Source organism: Acomys russatus, chromosome 11, assembly GCF_903995435.1.
Source record: "Acomys russatus chromosome 11, mAcoRus1.1, whole genome shotgun sequence".
Lineage (NCBI taxonomy): Eukaryota > Metazoa > Chordata > Mammalia > Rodentia > Muridae > Acomys > Acomys russatus.
In genome coordinates this window covers 7,538,175-7,557,553 of record NC_067147.1, presented here as the reverse complement: position 1 = coordinate 7,557,553, position 19,379 = coordinate 7,538,175, and the positions used below count along the sequence as shown (strand labels likewise).

At 50.3% G+C, this 19,379-nt stretch overlaps 1 protein-coding gene across 1 annotated transcript in view; it reads right to left on the bottom strand.

The window, feature by feature from the left end:
* Nucleotides 1-2,647: 2,647 nt before the first annotated feature.
* Tmem131 (transmembrane protein 131) overlaps nucleotides 2,648-19,379 on the bottom strand; it is a 105,908-nt gene continuing 89,176 nt past the window's right edge. The window contains 11 exon segments of the mRNA XM_051152659.1: nucleotides 2,648-3,993; nucleotides 5,076-5,230; nucleotides 5,780-5,877; nucleotides 6,000-6,096; nucleotides 6,188-6,309; nucleotides 7,158-7,246; nucleotides 7,248-7,321; nucleotides 11,039-11,188; nucleotides 11,352-11,476; nucleotides 14,136-14,263; nucleotides 16,610-16,788. Of these exon segments, the coding sequence (XP_051008616.1) occupies nucleotides 3,712-3,993; nucleotides 5,076-5,230; nucleotides 5,780-5,877; nucleotides 6,000-6,096; nucleotides 6,188-6,309; nucleotides 7,158-7,246; nucleotides 7,248-7,321; nucleotides 11,039-11,188; nucleotides 11,352-11,476; nucleotides 14,136-14,263; nucleotides 16,610-16,788 (1,499 nt within the window). The 3' untranslated portion in view covers nucleotides 2,648-3,711.

Below are 19,379 nucleotides of genomic sequence, written 5' to 3'. Positions count from 1 at the left end.
CCATAGGTCAGTTAATCTGTGTTGGTTAATTTTTGTCAAATTGACACAAACTAGAGTCACTGGTAAGAAACCTTCATTGAGAAAATATGTCAAATGGATTGCCTGTAGACAAGTCTGTGGGGGGCGTTCTCTTGACTAAAGATTGCTGTGGGTGGAATCTAGCTTGCTGTCGGTTGCATCACCTCTGGGCAGGTGGCCCTGGATTGTATAAAAACCCAGGCTGAGGCAGCCACAAGAGCACGCCAGCAAGCTGTGCTCCTCCACGCACTGTTTCAGTCTCTGCTCTGACTTCCTTCAGTGATGGACTGTACTGTGGTAGATTTTAATGTCAACTTGTCACAAATTCAGACTCACCCGAGTAGGGAGCCACATTTGAAGAGCTGTCCTGACTGACGTGGGAACAGGTTCCTTAGTTGTGGGTAGCATCTTCAGGTAGAAAAGGGTCTTTCAGAAGAAAATTTATTGTGCCTTTCTCCCTCATGGTCTCTCTTTTGGGCCTTGAGTTGACTTGTCATTGCTGCTGACATTGCACTGAAGTAGATACAGCCAGTGTCCCCAAGCTGCCGTCATGGGATAACCCATATTGGGTTTTAGGGGCAGCCACTCACAGGCCAGTGGGATCCAGTGGGATGTGTGATTATGCCGGTTTCTGCCTCCCAGAGGCATCTGGACTCAGATACTAGCACTTTTTATGTCAAGGTTCTGGGGTGTGGCATACTTGGGGCCCCTGAAAGGTGAGGAGATCCTTTCCAAAGCAGAGCCACCAAACAAACTCAGGTTACCCTGGAAACGGTCCAAAGCCTGAGTTGAAATGCCTGTAGTCCGCGCCCCTGCAAAGTGACAGCCCCCTTGCTCGGCTGTGAAGCAGGGCAGCAAATGCCCTGAAATTCTGCCTCTTAATATACTGTTGTCCCGGGTCTCCTGCCTGATGTTCCTTGCTCTTCCACCTCGAAAATCCAGCTCTCAGCTTGCTAGCTCGTGGGTGACACACCTGCCCTGCTTGGGCAAGTGCTGTTGGAAATACGTGGCAACAGCTGCCTTGGCTTCCCCTCTACAAGTGTACGGTTCCTCTCGCTGGACGAGGAACATGTCATGGCTGAAGTGGCAATGTACGGGATAATTTGGCAGCCCCAGGGGATTTCTTATAAGCAAGCAAGTTAGGATCCCCGCTGTACCCAAAACACGGTGGAGCTTTGCTGTTGGGTGTGTGTGTGGTTGCATGTGCATTTGTGTATGGCTGCAGATGCCAAAAGAAGTGGCTAGATCCTTGGAGGCGGAGTTAATGTGGGTCAAGGGAGCCTCTGTAAGAGCAGTGAGCTCCTGTCCCTCCAGCTCTTGGTTTGTGTGTGCAGAATTCTTAAATTTTTTCCTTGGTGCAGTCTGTGTACTTGACACTCACCCTCATTTTGCAAGTGCACAAGAGACCCTGCTAACCAGCAGGGCTGTGAGGCTGGGAGCTAGCTCCACAGCCCAGCTGCAGCTGCACAGGAAGCTGCTGCCCCTAAGTGGTAACTCAGAGCGGCCCGGCCCGGCTGGTCCCAGTGACTTACACGGAAAGCAGGGAAGGCTAGATTTGAAACCACACAGGTGGCTCACATGCACGGCACTGCCCATCGGAGGGCATTTCGATGTCTTCACTGCGTAACTGGCCTCAACATTTGCTCAGCAGCTGTCACATCGCCAAAGCTGTTTGTAAAATCTGGGAAATATAGATAAGAAATGCACGGGGGAGCAGGAAGGACCTCCAGGGAAATTAGAACTCAGAGTGATGTGACGTGTGCCGCCACTTGCTTCCATGTAGACAGTGGGTCTTTCTGGAGAAGCGGGAGGAGACTGAAATGTTCACAACAACTCGGCCAAGTTAGTTAAAAAGGAAAGTGTCTTAGGTGTGTGTAAGCCTCTCTTTGCCATCTGGACTGAGAGTGTTTTCCACGATCGGCTCTGAGGAGTTTCCAGACGGCTTGTGCCAGCACTCCGACCTGCTGCTGCCTTCTCTGCGTTCACGTGATTCCATCCCTCAGCTTCACGGGGAGCTACCTTCCATCCAGCCGGATTCTGTGGCTAAAGTGGTAAAGGTTTTCTTCTTCTAAGTGCCCCCTCCACCTTCCCTGAGTCAGCTGCTCCCTGGTACGGGAATGCAAGGCTGGGCATTCCTGCAGGCATCTAAGGCCCGTCCTGTGCCCAGCTTCTCCCTTATGTCCGCTTCTCTTGTGGTAAACACGTGCGTGTGTACAGGTCCTTATGTATGGGTCCGTGGAGATACGGGAGACATCTTCACAGTCCACTTTATTTGATAAGGCAGGTTTCTCAGAGCCTGAAACTCATCCACCAGCTTGTGTAGCTAGCAGCTGGGCTCGGGGTTCTGTCCCTGCCTCCCAGCACAGCAACTGCAGGTGGTTGCCACACCTGCCTTCATGTGGGTTATGGGAATCCTGGGGTTTAAACTCAGCTCCAGGGTTTTACCCACCCAGCCACCCCAAGCCCCTGCTTCTTTTCTGATTCCCTCTAGCCACAGGGTTTCCTGTCATCAGACTCCTGTGTCATGGGAGTTGGTCACAAATGCAGCAGTCAACAGGCTGAGGCCCTCTTTTGAGAAGGGTGACTGTGAGTGGACCTGTGCTGGGCCTCCCGTGGGCTCTAGGCCATCACTGACCCTTCAGTTGGCAACTTCACAGCCTCTCAGAAGCTGAGTGTAAAATGGAGATGGCCAAGGTGTCAGGCGCATGCCAAACAGCGAACGGTCAGGAGATGTTAGCAGTTCTGTTCAGGTCAGAGGTGGAACAAGCACTCTTCCTGGGTGAATCCAAACAGGCTTCCTGGTCATTTCCTGTCAGGGACGCTCTGACCACCAGGGGAATTTTAGGAGCCCACAGCTGTAGCCCTGTGAAACCAGGTATCTCTTTACCTATCAACTCCAGAGGGCCACACAATGACACCACGGTCCACCATGGTGTGAAATACATCTTGTGTAAAAAAGCAGAACAAAACAATTCGAGGCTTTTGAAAAAAGCATCATTTATTTCAAAGTACAACACAAAGTTGTATTTTAAGAAATACACAATCTTGTAATGTCAAGACTTGGCTATGTGCATTTCAGTTTATCTTTAAAATAAACCCAGGTATACAAATGGTACATACCTCAAGTACAAACAGCCCAGCAATGCGTGGGTCTCCACTGGATGCTTACGATCAGCCACTGTTCTTACACTGGCTTACATTCTGTAATCTGCTTGTAAACCAAGATAGCCTTACTTAAAAAAATACTCTGTATTTTCAGCACAAAGTCCTCAGACATTTTTAAAATTAGATCTTGGCGCATAATATTGTGAAATTATTAAAAACCAAACTTGGTAATTTAGTAAAATTGTCACATGCCAGGACTTGTCAATCAACTCAAATTACTCCCTTAACTGTAATGCCAAATTTGTGTTCTTACAGATGAAGAAGCGGAAGGGACAGGTGGGGATGGGAAGTCAAGATCCCAGATGGACAGGTCGAGTCGTTTGGGCTGAGTCTAGCCAGACTTTTGTCTACAAGCACAACAGCAAATCTCAGAGTATCATAATTGCAAGAAAGATGTGAGAGAAGCGAGTGGAAGAAGCCTGCCCTGCTGGGAGGAAGGGGAGCGCAGCAGTCAGGGCCGTCGAAGGCGTCGTGGGAACTGGCGGATCATGATCTAGACGAGGCCCCCAATTTTGGTTTCTGCTTAATTTAATTCTCATGAGGGAAGTGCGAATTAGACCAAGGGTCAGAGCTTCTCCTTCCGATCGTGGGGCTCCATATCCGCCAGGGATTGTAGGTCTGTCCCAAGTCGTCAGCTGGAGCAGAGGCGGAAGGAGCGTGGGCGGTGGTGGTTTCCGTGCCCATGAGGCCGATGCTCGACAGCGCGTTTGTTGGAGTGGAGAAAGGAAGGGTGCTGCTGAGGTTGCTGGACCAGATGGAGCTGCTGAATGGAGTGGTGGACCACAGGCCACTGGTATTGCCGAGGATGGACTACGACAAACACAAACACCCCACACTGAGCGAGCCTGGCAGGCAGGGGAATGCTTCTATCATACATGAAGACAGCGGCCCACAGACTTCTCCCGATTTTATTTATTTTAAAGAATATTCCATAGATTTAGCCATGGCAGGGTCTGAGCAGGTACTGGGATATTGTAATGAGCCTGATTTTTGTGCATGGGTCTCCCTGGGGCACAGGCATCTGCATGGATCCTGGCTATGCTAACTTGTGTCAAGATGCAAGGCTAGCCGGGCATGGTGGTTAATCCCAGCACTTGGGAGGCAGAGGCAGGTGGATTGCTTGAGTGCGAGGCCATCCTGGTCTACAAAGCAAGTCCAGGACAGCCAAGGCTACACAGAGAAACAAAAAACAAAAACCCAACCAAACAAAAAGAGATGCAAGGCTAAACAAGTGGAGCGGGAAAGTGGCCTGCAGAGCCCCAGGGCTCCTCCTGACTACCTGATGCATGGACAGAATTTGCTGGCCCGCTTTAAAGAATGGCTATCCACTACAGAAACTGAGGTCTGAATCATTGCCAAGACAGGCTTGGACTCTTCAGCAGCCAACCTATGAAGCTGTCTAAATATCACCTCTCATCTACCATGCACGTGTGACACGGTTCCCTGAGGCAGGGCAGTCAGACCACATTTTTCTGCTGCTGTTTTATGAAGGATGAATCCATTATTTCTCTTGGCAAGAGGACCTTTTACAGGATCTCTGCAGAAAATTTAGAGCACAGGCAAATCTACAGAAGCTGAGAAGTGCAACTTCCCAGCTTGCTGTGGGACAGGTGGGGCCACCCCTTGAGCCTCAGATGGCCAGTCACATCTGTGGCCAAGGCTTCACGTGACAGACCTGCAAGGAGGGAAGCCAGGGCCTGAACCACGGCTGCTCAGTTTTCTCATTGTGTCCTGAGGAGCACAGTGGGCACCGGACAGAACCTGAGGCAAAGCAGCGTAACCCCTGACCACACAGCCCTCCCTAGTCACGGTGTCTCTGCTGTTTGTGACTGTCAGCACAGTCCACGTGACAGTAATGCTGTTAAGGAGAAGGATGGGGGCTGAGCACTCACGGTGGCTGTGTGGGTTGGTGAACTTGAGCTGGCTGGCCAGGAAGGGCTGGGGTCTGTCGCTGGAGAGTCCCACAGGTAGGAGGGGCCACTGCTGAACTCATTCCAGCTTCTCTGGGAGGACTGGCTGCAGGACCGCGACAGTTTGCTGAAAACTGCTGAAATACAAGACTGTGGGTCAAGTCTTCCTGCAATCACAAGGATGACAGTCACTCCGCGACACACCCCAGTGCCACGCACTCTAGCTGATGCATCATGCCTCGTCAGCTCCGCCACATTCGAGCGTGTTTTGATGTTCCCAAGAACTCGGCACACAATCTACATTTAACTCGGTCATCAGTAAGGGACACCAGGATGCAGCTGTCCAACACTGACCTTGTGGCTCAGGCCGACTCACACCAGCTGGCATGCTCTTTGTGGTGCTGTGTCCTGCTGCGGCCGGCAGGGGTCTCAGGGAGGACTTGCACATGGCCGCTGGGTTGCATGCTGGGTTCCCAGAAGCCCTCCATGATGGCAGAAGCACACCCTGCTCCCCCCCCACCCCCCGCAGCCCTGCATGGAACCTATCAGCTGCTGATGCAAGTGGAAAAGATACACCCTACTCAGATGGCAGTCACGTCTCCTCTACCAAGTGTCACTAACATGTCAAAGGCTTTTCCTGTCTGTCTACAAGGCCCCTACTTACAGACGTAGGGTTAAATACTTACCACCTGTTAGATTAAAAGAATTTCCAAAGGCCGAGAACGAATTTAGGGGGGTGAAGTCAGGGCTGCCTGGGTTGCTGACAGGACTCCACAAACCGGAGCTGAATGTCACAGGGATACACAACATGGATGAGGTTAGTGAACCGGCTGGTCACATAGCTTCCCAAGGAGGGCTGCTTCCACTGAGGCCTCAGCCTCTGATAGAGGAGGGTGCGCCACATACCTGTCCGAGCCATCGCTGTCAACAGGAATGTGTGAAATGCCAAGGCTGCTGGAAAAGTCTGACTTATTTGAAGAAATCTTAGTAAAGCCATTCCCTCCTGCAACAATGATTCTGAGTCAGTGAGAGGCACAGGTGGGCAAGGCCCACGCACCATGCCCACTGTCCAGGTGTGGGAGCAGGCCACTCACCCGGGCTCTTGTCATAGCCTGCAGCGACTGCAGCAAAAGTGGGGTTGCCGTTCTTGCCTGGGAGAGAGGCTGCTTTTGTCAGCTTGCTCTTGCTTCCGCTCGGCTGCTTTGCTTTTGTGTCACTTGAGCAAAGGAAAGATAATGCTCCCTCACTCTGGTGCCCACAGTGGGGGAGTGTCAGGCACCTGTCTGGGGGTGGGGGTGGGGCTCTGTAGCTCCAGACCTGGGGCGACTGCCCAAGGTAGCTCAGAGCATAGCTAAGCCCCGTGAAAATGTTCTGGGGCCCAAGACAGCTCAAGCACATGGAAAATGAGGGATTTCTGGAAAAGCTATGAAAGAGACCAAGGTGGGTATCACAATTTAGAGAGACTGGGAAAAAGTGGAGATCACATTTTGAAGAATTGGATAAAGGCCACTTAGCAAAGACACTTGACAGAATATCAGCCAACTAGTGACACTGACAGGATATGTCCGTCCATCAGGCCTCCTTCTCCTACACATGGTGACAAACAGTGAGGCCCCAGGTAAGTAAGGTCCCACCCCTCCATTGGTCACTGTCTCTACTGACATCCATGGAAGGAGCCTGGGTGGTACTGAGACAGTGTTGGCATAGCTGGAGGCCACCTGCCTGAACATATGTCACCTATACAGCACCTCACACAACAGTGACAGACCTTCTAATTCCCAAGCCACAGGGCTCTGAGGTCATATGCCTGTATGTGCGCTCCATTGCTCTATCCTTTAGGCCAAGCATTCAGTCACTGTGATGCCTGCCTGGTTCTTGGATGAGAACACAGTTCTAGAATGTGCTAACAGACTTGTTGGTGGGCAGTACAAGGCCACTGCTGGGCTCAGGTGCCTCTGACACAGAAGAGCTGACCCCAGGTAAAGGACTGAATGATGACATTGGGTCAGGTACAACAGGACCAGGTATGTGCCGCTAAGCAAGGTCAGGTGTGAGCTGGCCTACCTGCCGGAGCTGTTGACGATGCTGCTGTAGCTGCCACGGGGCGTGAAGGGGCAGGGAGCAGTGGGCAGAGGTGGAGAGGCCGGGGTGGGGCGAACTCTGGCGTTGTTTTAGGAAAATGTCTGCACTGAGTGTTTGCAGAGACAGTTTGTACAGACTATCAGTAGCTGGAAATGAACAAGAGGCCCATTAACATCACATTCTGATCTGGACTCTTCTAAATCAGTTATTTTTGATGTGAAATTCAAGTGTTCCTATAAAGAAAACCATTTAAAGGTTCTAAAGAGCAAGGGGAAGTTCGAATCTCTCCGTGCCTTTGGGCTTTCGGGGAATACAAGCACTTGTTCCATAAATGCAGGACAGCGCACTTGCCCTCTTCACTCCCATCCCCATGAGCAGCTGAAGCCACTGCCTGGGCACCGAGGGTCCAGGGTTAAACTTGCAGGAGATAAATACACAGGCTAAATGGTCAAACAAGATTCCTTGTGTAGCCTTAGTTCTCTGAAGGTGTGGGGGTGTGGCCCACGCTTTGTAAGGCTGAGGCTCTCGGTGTATACTCCTGGGCCTGTAAACATCTACATGGCTGCTTTAAAAACTTCACAAGAATATTTTGATGACATGTCTGCACTCAAACTGGAAAAGGAAGTAACAACAGGTAACCTACCATCCTACACCTACTGTGTGCACCTGAGCACTGCTCCTAATAATGGCTCACGAGAAGGCTCTGCCCAGCCCTGCATGACGCACTCACTACTCACTAGCTCCCTCCCAGTCCACCCTGCTCTGGAGCTGGTCGGCTCTGTGCTCACCTCACATCTCTGCTTGTGCTGTCTGGCAGCAGCTGCTGCTCTCTCACCCTCAGGGTCATGTCAGGGCCCCAGTGACAGCAGTGCTACGTCCCTTTCTCCTGAAGCCAGCCATCCCCCATTCCAGGGTCAGGATCACCACCTCCTTTCTCTGCCCCTCAGTGCCACTGAGGCCCTTATCACTGTCTTAGTCTGCAGCCTGCTAACCCTCACTCTTGACAGCACAGGTGGCCTCTCTGTAGCTGTTCAGCTGCTGCCTATGCCGAGCACTCATGACAAATGCTGTGCTTGTGAAAGCTTCTTGGATGTCTCCAGAGCACACTACGCTTATCCAACACACGTTGAATGTGACTTTCTGTACAAATGCTCAGACCCTTCCCCGCTCACTTCTTGTGTGGTCCCTTCTCTGGCCTGGCCCTGGGGAAAAGATCAAATACTGGGAGCAGGCCATGCTCTGGTACAGTCTGGGCAGGAACCATACTCGAAGGTTGGTGTGTTGAAGGCTTGCTCCAACAATGTTCAGAAATGAGTGGCTTGTGAGTCCTGTCTGTGGCTTAGCAGCTAAGCAGGCTATGAGGAAGCTGGGGTGTGATCCTCTTTGCCACGTTCTCAGCTACAGGCAGCTCTGCTCTGCCACACCCTCCCCTCAGGTCTTCTTTGCCACAGACATAAAAGCCAGAGAGCCAGTTGGGATGGACTGCTGTGGGCTGGCTCTGCCACCAGGAGCCCAGACGACTTCCCTGCAGGGTTGTTCATGGTAGGCATCTTGTGACAGTGGCAGAAGAGCTCCTAGCACCCCCTGCTGTCCCGGGAGGCTCTGTGTGCAGATGCACACAGTCAGAATAGGTCTTTGGGGACAAGGCTTGAAGCCAGAGAAGAGGCGAGGCCAAAATTCACATTGTTTTGTGCACTCAGAGAACCTCTGGCTGCGGGCACCACTCTCTCCAGGAGGTACTAGCTTTTCCTTTGCACTTTCTGCCTTTTCAGCCATGGAGAACTTTCTTGGTACATGGTCTGTGCTGGCTAGCTTTATGACAACAACACAAGCTAGAGAAAAGGGAACCTCAATTGAGAAAGTGCCTCTTCCCACCCAGAGTGGCCCGTGGGCGAGCATATGATACATGTGGAAGTGCCCAGCTCACTGTGGTTGTGGGTGCTATGAAATCAGGCTGCACTCCTCCATGGCCCTGCCTCGGTTCTTACCTTGTCTGAGTTTCTGGCCCGACTTCCTTTGAGGTCAGACTGTGACAGGAAGCGCAAGCTGAATAAGCCCTTTGTGTGGTGTTTCATTACAGCAATAGAAACCCAACCAGACAGAGCCCTAGCTAAGGGCCGCCGAATGGATACTGATCTCATTGGGGGTACAGTCCCTGTGAGTAAGGCATTGTCCCGACTCAAGTCTTAGTGGAACAAACCCAAGACAAAAATTTAGCTGCTAATTTGTGTCCTCCTAATATGCATTTAGAAGGTGAGACCTACATAAGATGGAAGATCAAAGGGAGGAGTAGAAAAATGAAGAGCTAAGACACTGGAGGGGTCCAAAAGGGACAGTGACGGTGTGAACTGACACTCACTGGCTTCCTCTGCGCACACTGGACGCGGTGCAGCCGGGCAGAGCTTTCCCGTGGCTGGTGGTGGGAGCATACCAGGCACTCTCTAACTAGAACAGCACCGGCAGGAGTAACATGTGGGCCTGGCCGGCAGGCCTTCCTCTGGCCTGAGAAGGACTTGGCAGAAGCTGCAGCCACCATCCCGCTTCTCCGTCTGCTCCCCTTCTGAGGCATGCATGTGAAACCCCATGGCGGGGGAGCCCACTGCCCTTTCCTCGTGGCCAACTGCTGCCGGCCTGGGTCAGTGTCTAGGAGGCTGGCTCCCCTCTTCTGTGGTGCCCAGTTCTGAGAACTTGTACAGTTACAGCAAAGAGCTTCATTTACCGGCCTCAGAAGAGCCCTACGAAACTGGACTCGGGAACCATGATCCTGCTTCTCCAGTGTAGTCCGAGGCCTCTGGGGGACTGAGGGGGAAATCCTCCTCCTAACATGTATGTGCAGTGGCTCAAGACCTCCTGAATGACCGGACTGGTAAGTATGCCTTACCACCTTCAAAAAGGGGCAGCCAATCTGCCCATGGAGCACTCCATGGAGCACTTTTGTCTGACTCATGCACACAGGGGCAAAGGTAAAGGCAGCGTGCTTGGCGAGCACCTCCCCTCAGTGCTACCTTCTCCCCCCTTGGCTGACTTGGTGCTTCAGGTACACAGGGCCATGTTAACCACCTTCACTGCTCAACTCGACTGGACCTTTGCTCCTCATTTCTTCTTCGGTACAAAGCCGCCACTGCAAGGCCACTCTGACACAGTGCGAGGGGGTGGCCAGTCCTAGAGCTGGGGCAGTCTGACCCCCCAACCCGGCCATGCTCTCGGCACAGTGGTTCTCAACCTTCCTGATGCGGTGGAGACCCCAACCAAAAATTTAGGTATGAATCAGAATGCAAACATGTGATATGCAGGGTAGTCTTAGCGGCCTCTGTGCAAGTGTCGTTCAACCTACAAAGGGCTTGCGACTCACAGGCCAAGAACCACTGTCTTAGGAGCTCCTTTACGTGATGCCTTTGTCTCCCACGTCAGGCTGAAAGGTTGAGAACCTCCATCTAAGTTCAGCAGAGTAGCTTAGCCCAGCTGAGACAAGGTCAAGAAGGGCGTGAGGAACCTTCACACAGCTGTGTAAAGAAAGCTGGAGGTAGCTGCATCTTCATAGAGCCACTGCTCTCTAAGTGGGAGCCACCCTGAAGGGTTCCGGGCAGTGCTCTTAGAAAGCAAAGCACCTTTGCATGGTCACTCTCCAGTCAGAGTCAGGTGACTTGACACACCAGCTCCCCAGAGCAGGAGCCCTACCACGAATCCTCTACTATTCTCTCTGGTGTAAGTACCCCAACCTCCAACAGTGTTCCTTGTCCCTGGCCAGATGACTGGGCGCTTGCTGGCCAGCTGAACTTGGCTACAGTGGGCCACCCACAAGTCTCTTCTGGAAATAACATTGGCAGCTCACGGGACACAGTGGCTTCTAACGCCGTACTTACAGCTGCTGGGCTTGTGAACGGGCACCGCATCCCACTCCGGGGGAGGAGAGTCCTTTTCCCCCTCTGAGCTGCTGGTATTGCCTAGTTCTTGACTGCTGGGGAGGAATTTCGAGAAGGCGGCTGGCCTGTTCTCCAGTAGCTTACTTGTCCCTGCACAGAATTCAGAGAGGGAAGCTGCTGGAGGAGGGCTTCTCTGCTGAGTCTGCTTCAGTGAGCTCTCAACACGGCCGTGGCTTCGGAGCACAAGGAGCAGCCACTGACTGCCAGCCAGGCCCGGCAGCCACGCACACACCTGTCATCCACAAGACAATACCTTTTGTTTTCTGGGAACTTCGTGATTTGGATCCACTTGTCAGTGTAGTTGGAAGAGGAATCTTGGTTGGGAGATTTCTACGCTGTTTGTTTTCCAGTGAGGGAGTATATGGTAGTTCACAGGAACTGAAAGACAAAGAGGACGTAAGCCATCGAGAACACAATTATCCCACAGTTCAGCTGCATGGCTGACTGACAGGGTTTCCTAAGGCATTACCTGCTGAGCGCTAAACCTGGACTCTGTACTCTAAACATTCTGCGTTGATGTGTGTTCGTGTGTATATGTGCGTGAGTGTGTGTATATATATGTCTATGCATGTGTGTATGCACATGTGTGTGTATACTTGAGAGTCTGACCTCTGCTGCTCTGAGTGTAGTGCCTGCTTCAGACAATGTGTACATGACCTTGCTGCATGGAGCCAGCAAAGGCAGTTGTGCTGAGAGTGAGCCTTTTTGGAACTTGCACCACAGTGGGACTCCTGAATGCATGTTCCAACAGAAATTCTGCCATGAGTGGGAGCCGCGTTTTGCCCCTGTAGAACTAGGCATCAGATTAAGTAATGTAGCATTAGCAGTACTGCCTGTGGGGGACAAGGTGTTATTCACAAAGCCATTTCTTTGACGCCCACCAAGGTCAGTCAGGTCTTGGACCGGAGAGGGCTGGCCATAGCTGGGCAGTGGCCCTGTGGGAGAATCATCAGTGTTGGGTGCTCGCAGCAAGAGAGCTGATAGCTTGCTTTTTGTTTGTGCAAATTTTACTGTATCTTCTCCTTTCCCAGTGCGGGGCACTAAATCTAGGCTTGTATATGCTAGTCAAGTTCTGTAACACTGGGCAACATTTGCAACGTTTTCTTTATTGTGAGACAAGAGGCCTACTAAGCTGTCAAGGCTGGCTGTAAAACTGCTGTGCAGCTCAGGCTAGTCCTTGAGATTTTGATCTCTTTAGCCTTTGAGTAGCTAAATTTCAAAATGCCCCACCACACCCAGCAGGTTGTTTTTGAGCTGTGCCTCTCACATTTTCCTGAGGACACTTCTTGTCCCCCATTAGCACACCTCTTAGACCCCACCCTACTCTGGCCTTCAAGTCCTTTATGTGTCCCTCTCACTCAATGTTCTCACTTCCAGGGAGCTGCCAATTTCTGCTAGGTTCTAGGTCAACAGTAAACCACTGTACTAATTCACAGCAAAGTTCAAACGTCAGAACAGACCCAGCTTCTCAGACCCAGTGGCCCCCAAACACTCACTGCTCTCCTACTCCTGGTAGAAGGCATATTGTGGCTTCACGCAAGAGCACACACATTTTTTTGTTTGTTTATTTAATTAATTTATTCAAATTACATCTCAATTGTTATCCCATCCCTTGTATCCTCCTGTTCCTCCCTCCCTCCGGCTTTCACCCTATTCCCCTCCCCTATGTGACTGAGGGGGACCTCCTCCCTCACTATATGGTCATAGGCTGTCAAGTCTCATCTTGGTAGCCTGCCTATTCTTTCTCTGAGTGCCACCAGACCTCCCCACCACGGGGAAGTGGTCAAATATTGGCCACCAGAGTTCACGTCCAAGTCAGTCCCTGCTCTCTACTCAACTGTGGAGAATGTCCTGTCCACTGGTTAGGAGCACACACATTTTAAAGAAACCCATGTAGAATTTATATGGTAGTGGGCTCAAAGGACATGTTTTTTGTATATTTCACAAAAGTTTCCATCTTTTTCTTTTCCTGTTTGAAGACAGAGTCTCACTATGTAGTTCTGGCTGTCCTGGAACTATGTAGGCCAGGCTAGCCTCCAACTCACAAAAACTGCCTGCCTCTGCCTCCCAAGTGCTGTGGGGTTAGAGGTGTGTGCTAGCATGCCAGGCTCCATAAATATTTCTGAAATTAGTTAAGGAGATAACCAAAGGGTCTCTGTTAGCCAAGATAAGTAAAGTTTTAAGTAGTATAACAAACTGGAACAAAACCAAAACAAACAAAAACTTCAACACCACCATTTATGGGCAAGACTACAAATACCACAAAGTTGCACAATCCTCTGTTTTCCTCCTACTTATGGCTGACAGGGTTATTTTAAAATCCCACATTCTAAAAATGGCAGAAGACTCCTAAGACACAGACACCCAGCCCCTGCTGGAGGCTGTGCGGGCTATTTTTAGGTGAGTGTCTCTAACTGTGTGTGTGCATGTGGGTCTATTTTACAAAGCTTAACTTTGCCACTTTAAAATTAATTGGCTTAAAAAAAAAAAAAAAAAAGGTGCCAGACTATTTCATTTTCCTAATTCAACATTCCTAAATTAAGCCAGATGGTCTCCAGAAAAAAAAAAAAGTTTAAAGCTTTTAAATAAAATGGACAACAGCCAACTGACTTGAAATGATTCCATCTACAAGGGTGAGAGAGGTTCAGATACCAGCCTGTCTTTGCTCATGCCTCACATACTGCATGGCCCTGTCTGGGGCACAGGGTGGTCAATGAGGCCAGTGTGTAAGGTCCTCAGCCCCAAGCTGAGCACGCCATACAATGGATTCGGAGCACCTGTTTTCTGCAGTTGGTTATGGAAACATGCAGAGCCAAGACACAGGAAAACAAAACATCAAGCTAGAGTAGGCTAAGCTAGCTGTGCGGCTCCCCCTGCTCAGCAGAAGCCTCAGGATTAAGCCCTGTTTCCTGGCCTGCTGCCTCCCCTGAAACCTTTCTAGGGGGCAGGGAAGGGTGAGGCCATGGAAGTGCCCACACCCCTTAAAGAACTACTAAAGACGATGTCTGGCTCCAGATAGCAACCCCATGACACTCACCTGCCTTTCACATCTGTTGGGATTTCTTTCTTAACATTTAGAAGCTTTTTGCTTTTCTGCTTTGCCTGCGACAGTTCGTTTTCATGTTTCTCTGGCGCGGCTTGTCGTCCCTTGTGCTTCTCTGTATCCTGTGAAGATGCAGATGTGTTTGCTCAGAGAGATTAGTAAGATGACTGAAATGGCCTCATGGGAGATGGAGACATAAAACCCAAGGTGACAGCTATGTATGTCAGATATATAGAAATGACAATCCCCTCTTTGAGGCAGAGCCTCACTGCATAGCTCCTTGCTGGCCTGAAACTTCCTGTATAGACCAGGCTTGGCCTTGAACTCAGGGTTCACATGTCCTGGCTATCTAAATGCTGGGATGGTACAGCATCATGCCTGTCCCCACAAACCCCTTCCTTGAAATCTGTTGTAGCTCTGTCAATATTGTTGCTGTTTTTAACTTAGTGTAACCATATTCTGATTAGTCTGAATTATAAAGGTCATTTAGTTTTACATTCATGTCCCACTAGGAGGGTGGGCTATCTATCACTTCAGTGCCAGGCAGCGAGGCAGCTAGGAGGAGTCATGACAGCAATGTGGCCTGTGCTGTGAAAATGTTCCCTGGCCATGCAGAGCCCGACTTGACTGTGCAGCCTTGGCTGGGCAGGCAATCTAAGCCACACTGTTAAGCCCGTGCTACAAAACAGGATAGATTAGAAAGCATGCAATGAGCATTTTTAGAGTAACGTGACATGGTAAGGTCTCCATACACGAGCTCAGGAGCTGACTCCTCAGCAGGCTGTAAATCCACTCAAAGATGCTGATGCTGCCTGGAGAGCTATGTACATAGTGGGGGTGTATGAAACCAACCTGGTTCATCACCACACGACCCAGAAGGCACACCCAGCACAGTGGTCAGCCATGGGTGTGGGGTCAGTGTGGAGAAAGAACCCACCCTCTGTCCAGCCTCAGTGCATTAGCAGGTAGCCTGAACTTAGCAGGCCAGTTTACTTGGCTGCTGAAAGTAAATAAACAGTGGTGTGGTAGTTCCAGTGCTCAGTCATGCCACCCTCCTTCCTACCTATGCCTTTGGAGACTGTTTAGAATCATTCCTGTACTTTCTGCATCCATCATCACTCAGGAAGGCATAGAACAAGAGCTATCTTGAAGCCTTTAACAGCCCAAGAGCTCCCTAAGAAAGGCAAGGCCTTCTCTACAGCGCTGCAATCCAAGTGCCTGGTACTTAGGTGTACAATTTACATTTGGTCAAAGAGCTGGTAGAGTAAGGGTGCCATGAGCCGGACAACCCACACACCGAGGCTGGTCAAACACAGTGCCATGGCCTCTGCACAAGAGTGCTGAGCTGTGGGAGTAGAGCCTGTCTGAGGGACGACTGTCGGGTGAGGAGGGTCTTGGAAGAGGGAGCTCTCAGCCACGTCAGAAAGGAAGCAAATGGTGCACAAGATGTGGGGACAGCAGACATGGGCAAGAGGTGGGAATGCTGTGGTAGTACAGAGAACACGGGGGCTGAGTCAGCCAGAGAGGAGCCTGGAAAGGATCAGGTAAGAAGCTGGAAAGGCAGTCAGGGAAGTCCCCACTGGGAATGCTTTCTAAATGCTGCCAGTCTTCAGCTGATCATGCTGGAACTCCACAAGGCGAGCGCCTAGTGCCTGCCGCTCTGGTTATTTGCTGAAATGGGAACCAAGTCCAGTGCTCCAGCACAAGTTATAAACTAAACGGAAGTAGACGGAGCACCAGGCTAACTGCAAGGAAACGCAAAGGGGACAGGAGGACACATATATGAAACACTACAGCACCCAGCAGACATGGCTGGGCCTGCTCATGAACTGGTTGCTTAGGCCACGAGATGGAAACCAGATTATGGTCCACAGTGCTAAGCTGCACGACCATTGGCCATCTTAAATCTGAATATACTCACCTAAAAACAAAAACAAAAACAAGGCAAAGGAGAGTGAGAGCCAGCCCTTCTGCACAGCATTACAACTCATATTGCAGGGTGTGTGCACAGCTGTGCAGGTGTTCTGAGTCGTAGCCTGAATGTTAAATCAGACAACGTTCTCCACATGTTGTTGTATCCTAGGCTGGGCTCCAGTTCCAGGTACCACTAATGGCACCTTGGCCCTACTGCCTCTTTCAGAGCCGTTACTGAAGCCATGTGTGTCCGGCGTGACTGCACAACGGAACGAGTTTGGTTCTTCCCCTCTGTGATGTTTAAAGCCAGGAACAGCTTCATGGAGCAGTGTGATTACTATTCCAGCCGCTCCCTAATTTTTCTGAATACTCTAGTATTTCCAAATGCTCCTCTCCCTGGGGAATGAAGTCACCTGATACCAGATTTGGGCTGGTTTCTGCAGGGGGAAGGGTCAGGCATGCCAGAACACACAGAGGACGCATGCTTAGTATGACTGACACAGAACATGCGACACTGGTTTGTACTGAGCTAGGTGGTCTCAGGTCCCACGTACCTCCCTGAGGAGTGGCTCTGTGTCGGGGTTGGAGGTCTCTGTGGTGGTGGAGGAACTGTCGTCATCAGCCAGAGTGTCCTTCAGCTCCTCCTCCTGCGGCTTTCCCTTTCCCCTCCTCTCCTTGTCTTCCTGCTTCCTCGGAGGTTTGGCCTTGCGCTGTTGAAGAGGTTTTCCTTTCCCTGGCAATGAAAAATCAGAGTTAAGACCAAACCAAGCTGGATCCAAACAGCTCCAAACACAAGCTATTCTAGTTTGTAGGGAGCGACTGGACGCCTCTCTCTACGTTCTCCTTGAGTTAAAGCTGTCCATCCGGTTCGTCTTTGTGAGGAGGCTGTTTAAAGCTACTTTCCTTAAGGCACAGCTGATGTGCAGTGGACTACACACCTTTTACACGCACAGCTTGACAAATATGTTTGTATGTACTCAGCAGACCAGACAAAGTGGCCTGAAAATGCCTGCTAGAAGGTGACAGAACGTCTAAAAAAGTCACCCAAATGAAGTGTGTTGGGAGATGGAATGTCAGTGGAGAGGCATGCAGTGAGCTTCTCTGGGCATCACTTGGAGGTAAGACCCTGGCACCAGAGCCTCGAAGGCTGGTCCAATCCTGGCCTATCATTTGAGGGCTAGTGAGAACTTAGAAAGCACCCTTCCAAAGGTGGTGGCCGTGCAATGTCAGGAGAGGCATAGAATGTGGCTGCTTTTGGCCTTGCCTTAAGAATCTGCCTGAGACTAAGTTGAAGAGTTTGGGACTGTTGACAGAGGGGATTTCAAGACAGCCTAATGTTGACTCTGTTTCATGTTATTAGTGACCACTCTTAAGCAGATCTACAATGAAAAGGAGCAAGCAAGGGCAAACGAAACAAAACAGACAAAAAGCAATTTGAGGAAAAAGAGCACCAGCAAATTTAATGTTAGAGCCAAGTCCTGTGCTTTAAAAAAAAAAAAAAAAGAAAAAAAGAAAAGGAAAAAGAAAAGTTTAAAGGCCTGGCACAAAATAAATAATATAGGAATAAAGGAAGTGGTGGCCCTACCCAGCTAGTTTGTTAGAGAAAAATGTCTAAGGGATTTTCTGGTCTCCCAAATCAACAAGTCAAAGGTCATGCAAATGTGTTTCAAGGAATCGCAGGATCCATCCCAAACAGACAGCAGAACAGCCTTGACCAGGAGTCTCTGGCTGTAGAGTCATGAAGGATGTGAGAGTAAAAGGTTGAGGAGTCTTCTTTTGTGGTTATAGAGAGCTGCAGAGGCCAGGAGGGTGACAGGGGACTCTGCATGGAGGTCCAGTGAAGTCATCGTGTGAAGCTGTGAAGGTAAGGTCTGACTTAATAACGTTAGACCCCAAGATGCCAAGATGTCAGAGCCATAGGATGCCTGCTAAAGAGAGCTGCAGACATGAAGTGGAAGCCGCCCACAGGAGAGAAGGAAGTGAGCTGTCCTCAGCACAGCTGGAAGGGCAGAGCCACGTACGCCCTTTAACATGGGACATATAGCTAGTTTGCCTTGGTAGGTCTCTCACTATCTGGAAAGGTAATGTATATTCTGTGCCAATGTATGTTGCAAGTTCATGGTTTATGTTTTGATTTTATAGGGGTTACAGTTAGGAGATTGCCTTGAGTCTTGCAAGAGACTTGGGCTTCTGAATTGTGTTGAAACCTAAAGACTATGGGGTCTTTTGACGTTGGGCTAAATGCATTTTGCACTGTGATTTGGCCACAGACCTGTGGGGGCCAGAGAGTGGAGTGTGCTGGTTTGAATAAAAATGGTCCCCATAGACCCATGTATTTGAATGCTTGGTTGGTCCCTTGTTGGTGGAACCATTTGGAAAGGATTAGTGTGCCACTGGGAATGGGGTTGGAGGTTTCACAAGTCCACATCAATCTCAGCCATCTACTTTGTGAATGCTGCTTCAAGAGCTCCTGCTCCAGTGCCATGTCTGCCTGCCTGTTGCCAAGCTCCCTGTCCTGATAACAGGGACCTGTGTTCTGGAACCATGAGCCCCCGCATCAAACGCTTCCTTTTATAAGATAAGCATTGCCTTGGTCATGGTGTTTTGTCACAGCAACAGAAAAGCAACCAAAACACCTGGCCTGGCCCCGCTGCAACCCAAGCATGTACCGGGTCTTCACGGGGAGCCACACACTACACTCACGGGAGTTTTCCTCCTTCGGTTTCCTGTGCCTAATCTGTAACTCTGAAATCCAAAAACTCCCCAAAGCTATTGTCCCCTAACTTGCTTGAAATGAAATGTACTGATGATTTTTTGTTGGCACCACCTCAGCCTAACTGATGAAAGCCTGCTTGTTGTCATGGGAATCACATGGTCTGTGTGCCACATTTCTTTCAAGGTTCTGAATTTCCAAACCCCGGTTGACTCTAGTCTGAGGCCTTGCCACTGTCAGTAAGCTTTAATCTGTTTATGTCAGTATCTTGTGTCCAAGGCTGCATCCAAGAGCCTGTTAGTGCCCACACTGTTACCTGAAGCCTTGTGCTCACACTCACTGTTAGACCTTGCTGGCGTTCCTGTCTTGTTACCCATAACGAGCCATGGACGTCCCATCCCTTGACTTGGTGTTCACATCTCTGTTGTGAAGTTCCTTCCCTAATCCACTAGTCCCACACATCTGGCACATTCCTTACTCTTTTGCCAACAAGACCATGACGTGTGCACAGCTGTCACTTTCTGCTGTCCCTGTACTGTCGGACCAGCTTCTTTGGGCACCTGGTTTCACCAATTATTTTCTCATTTGCTTCTTTTGCACTCCTTTTCCTA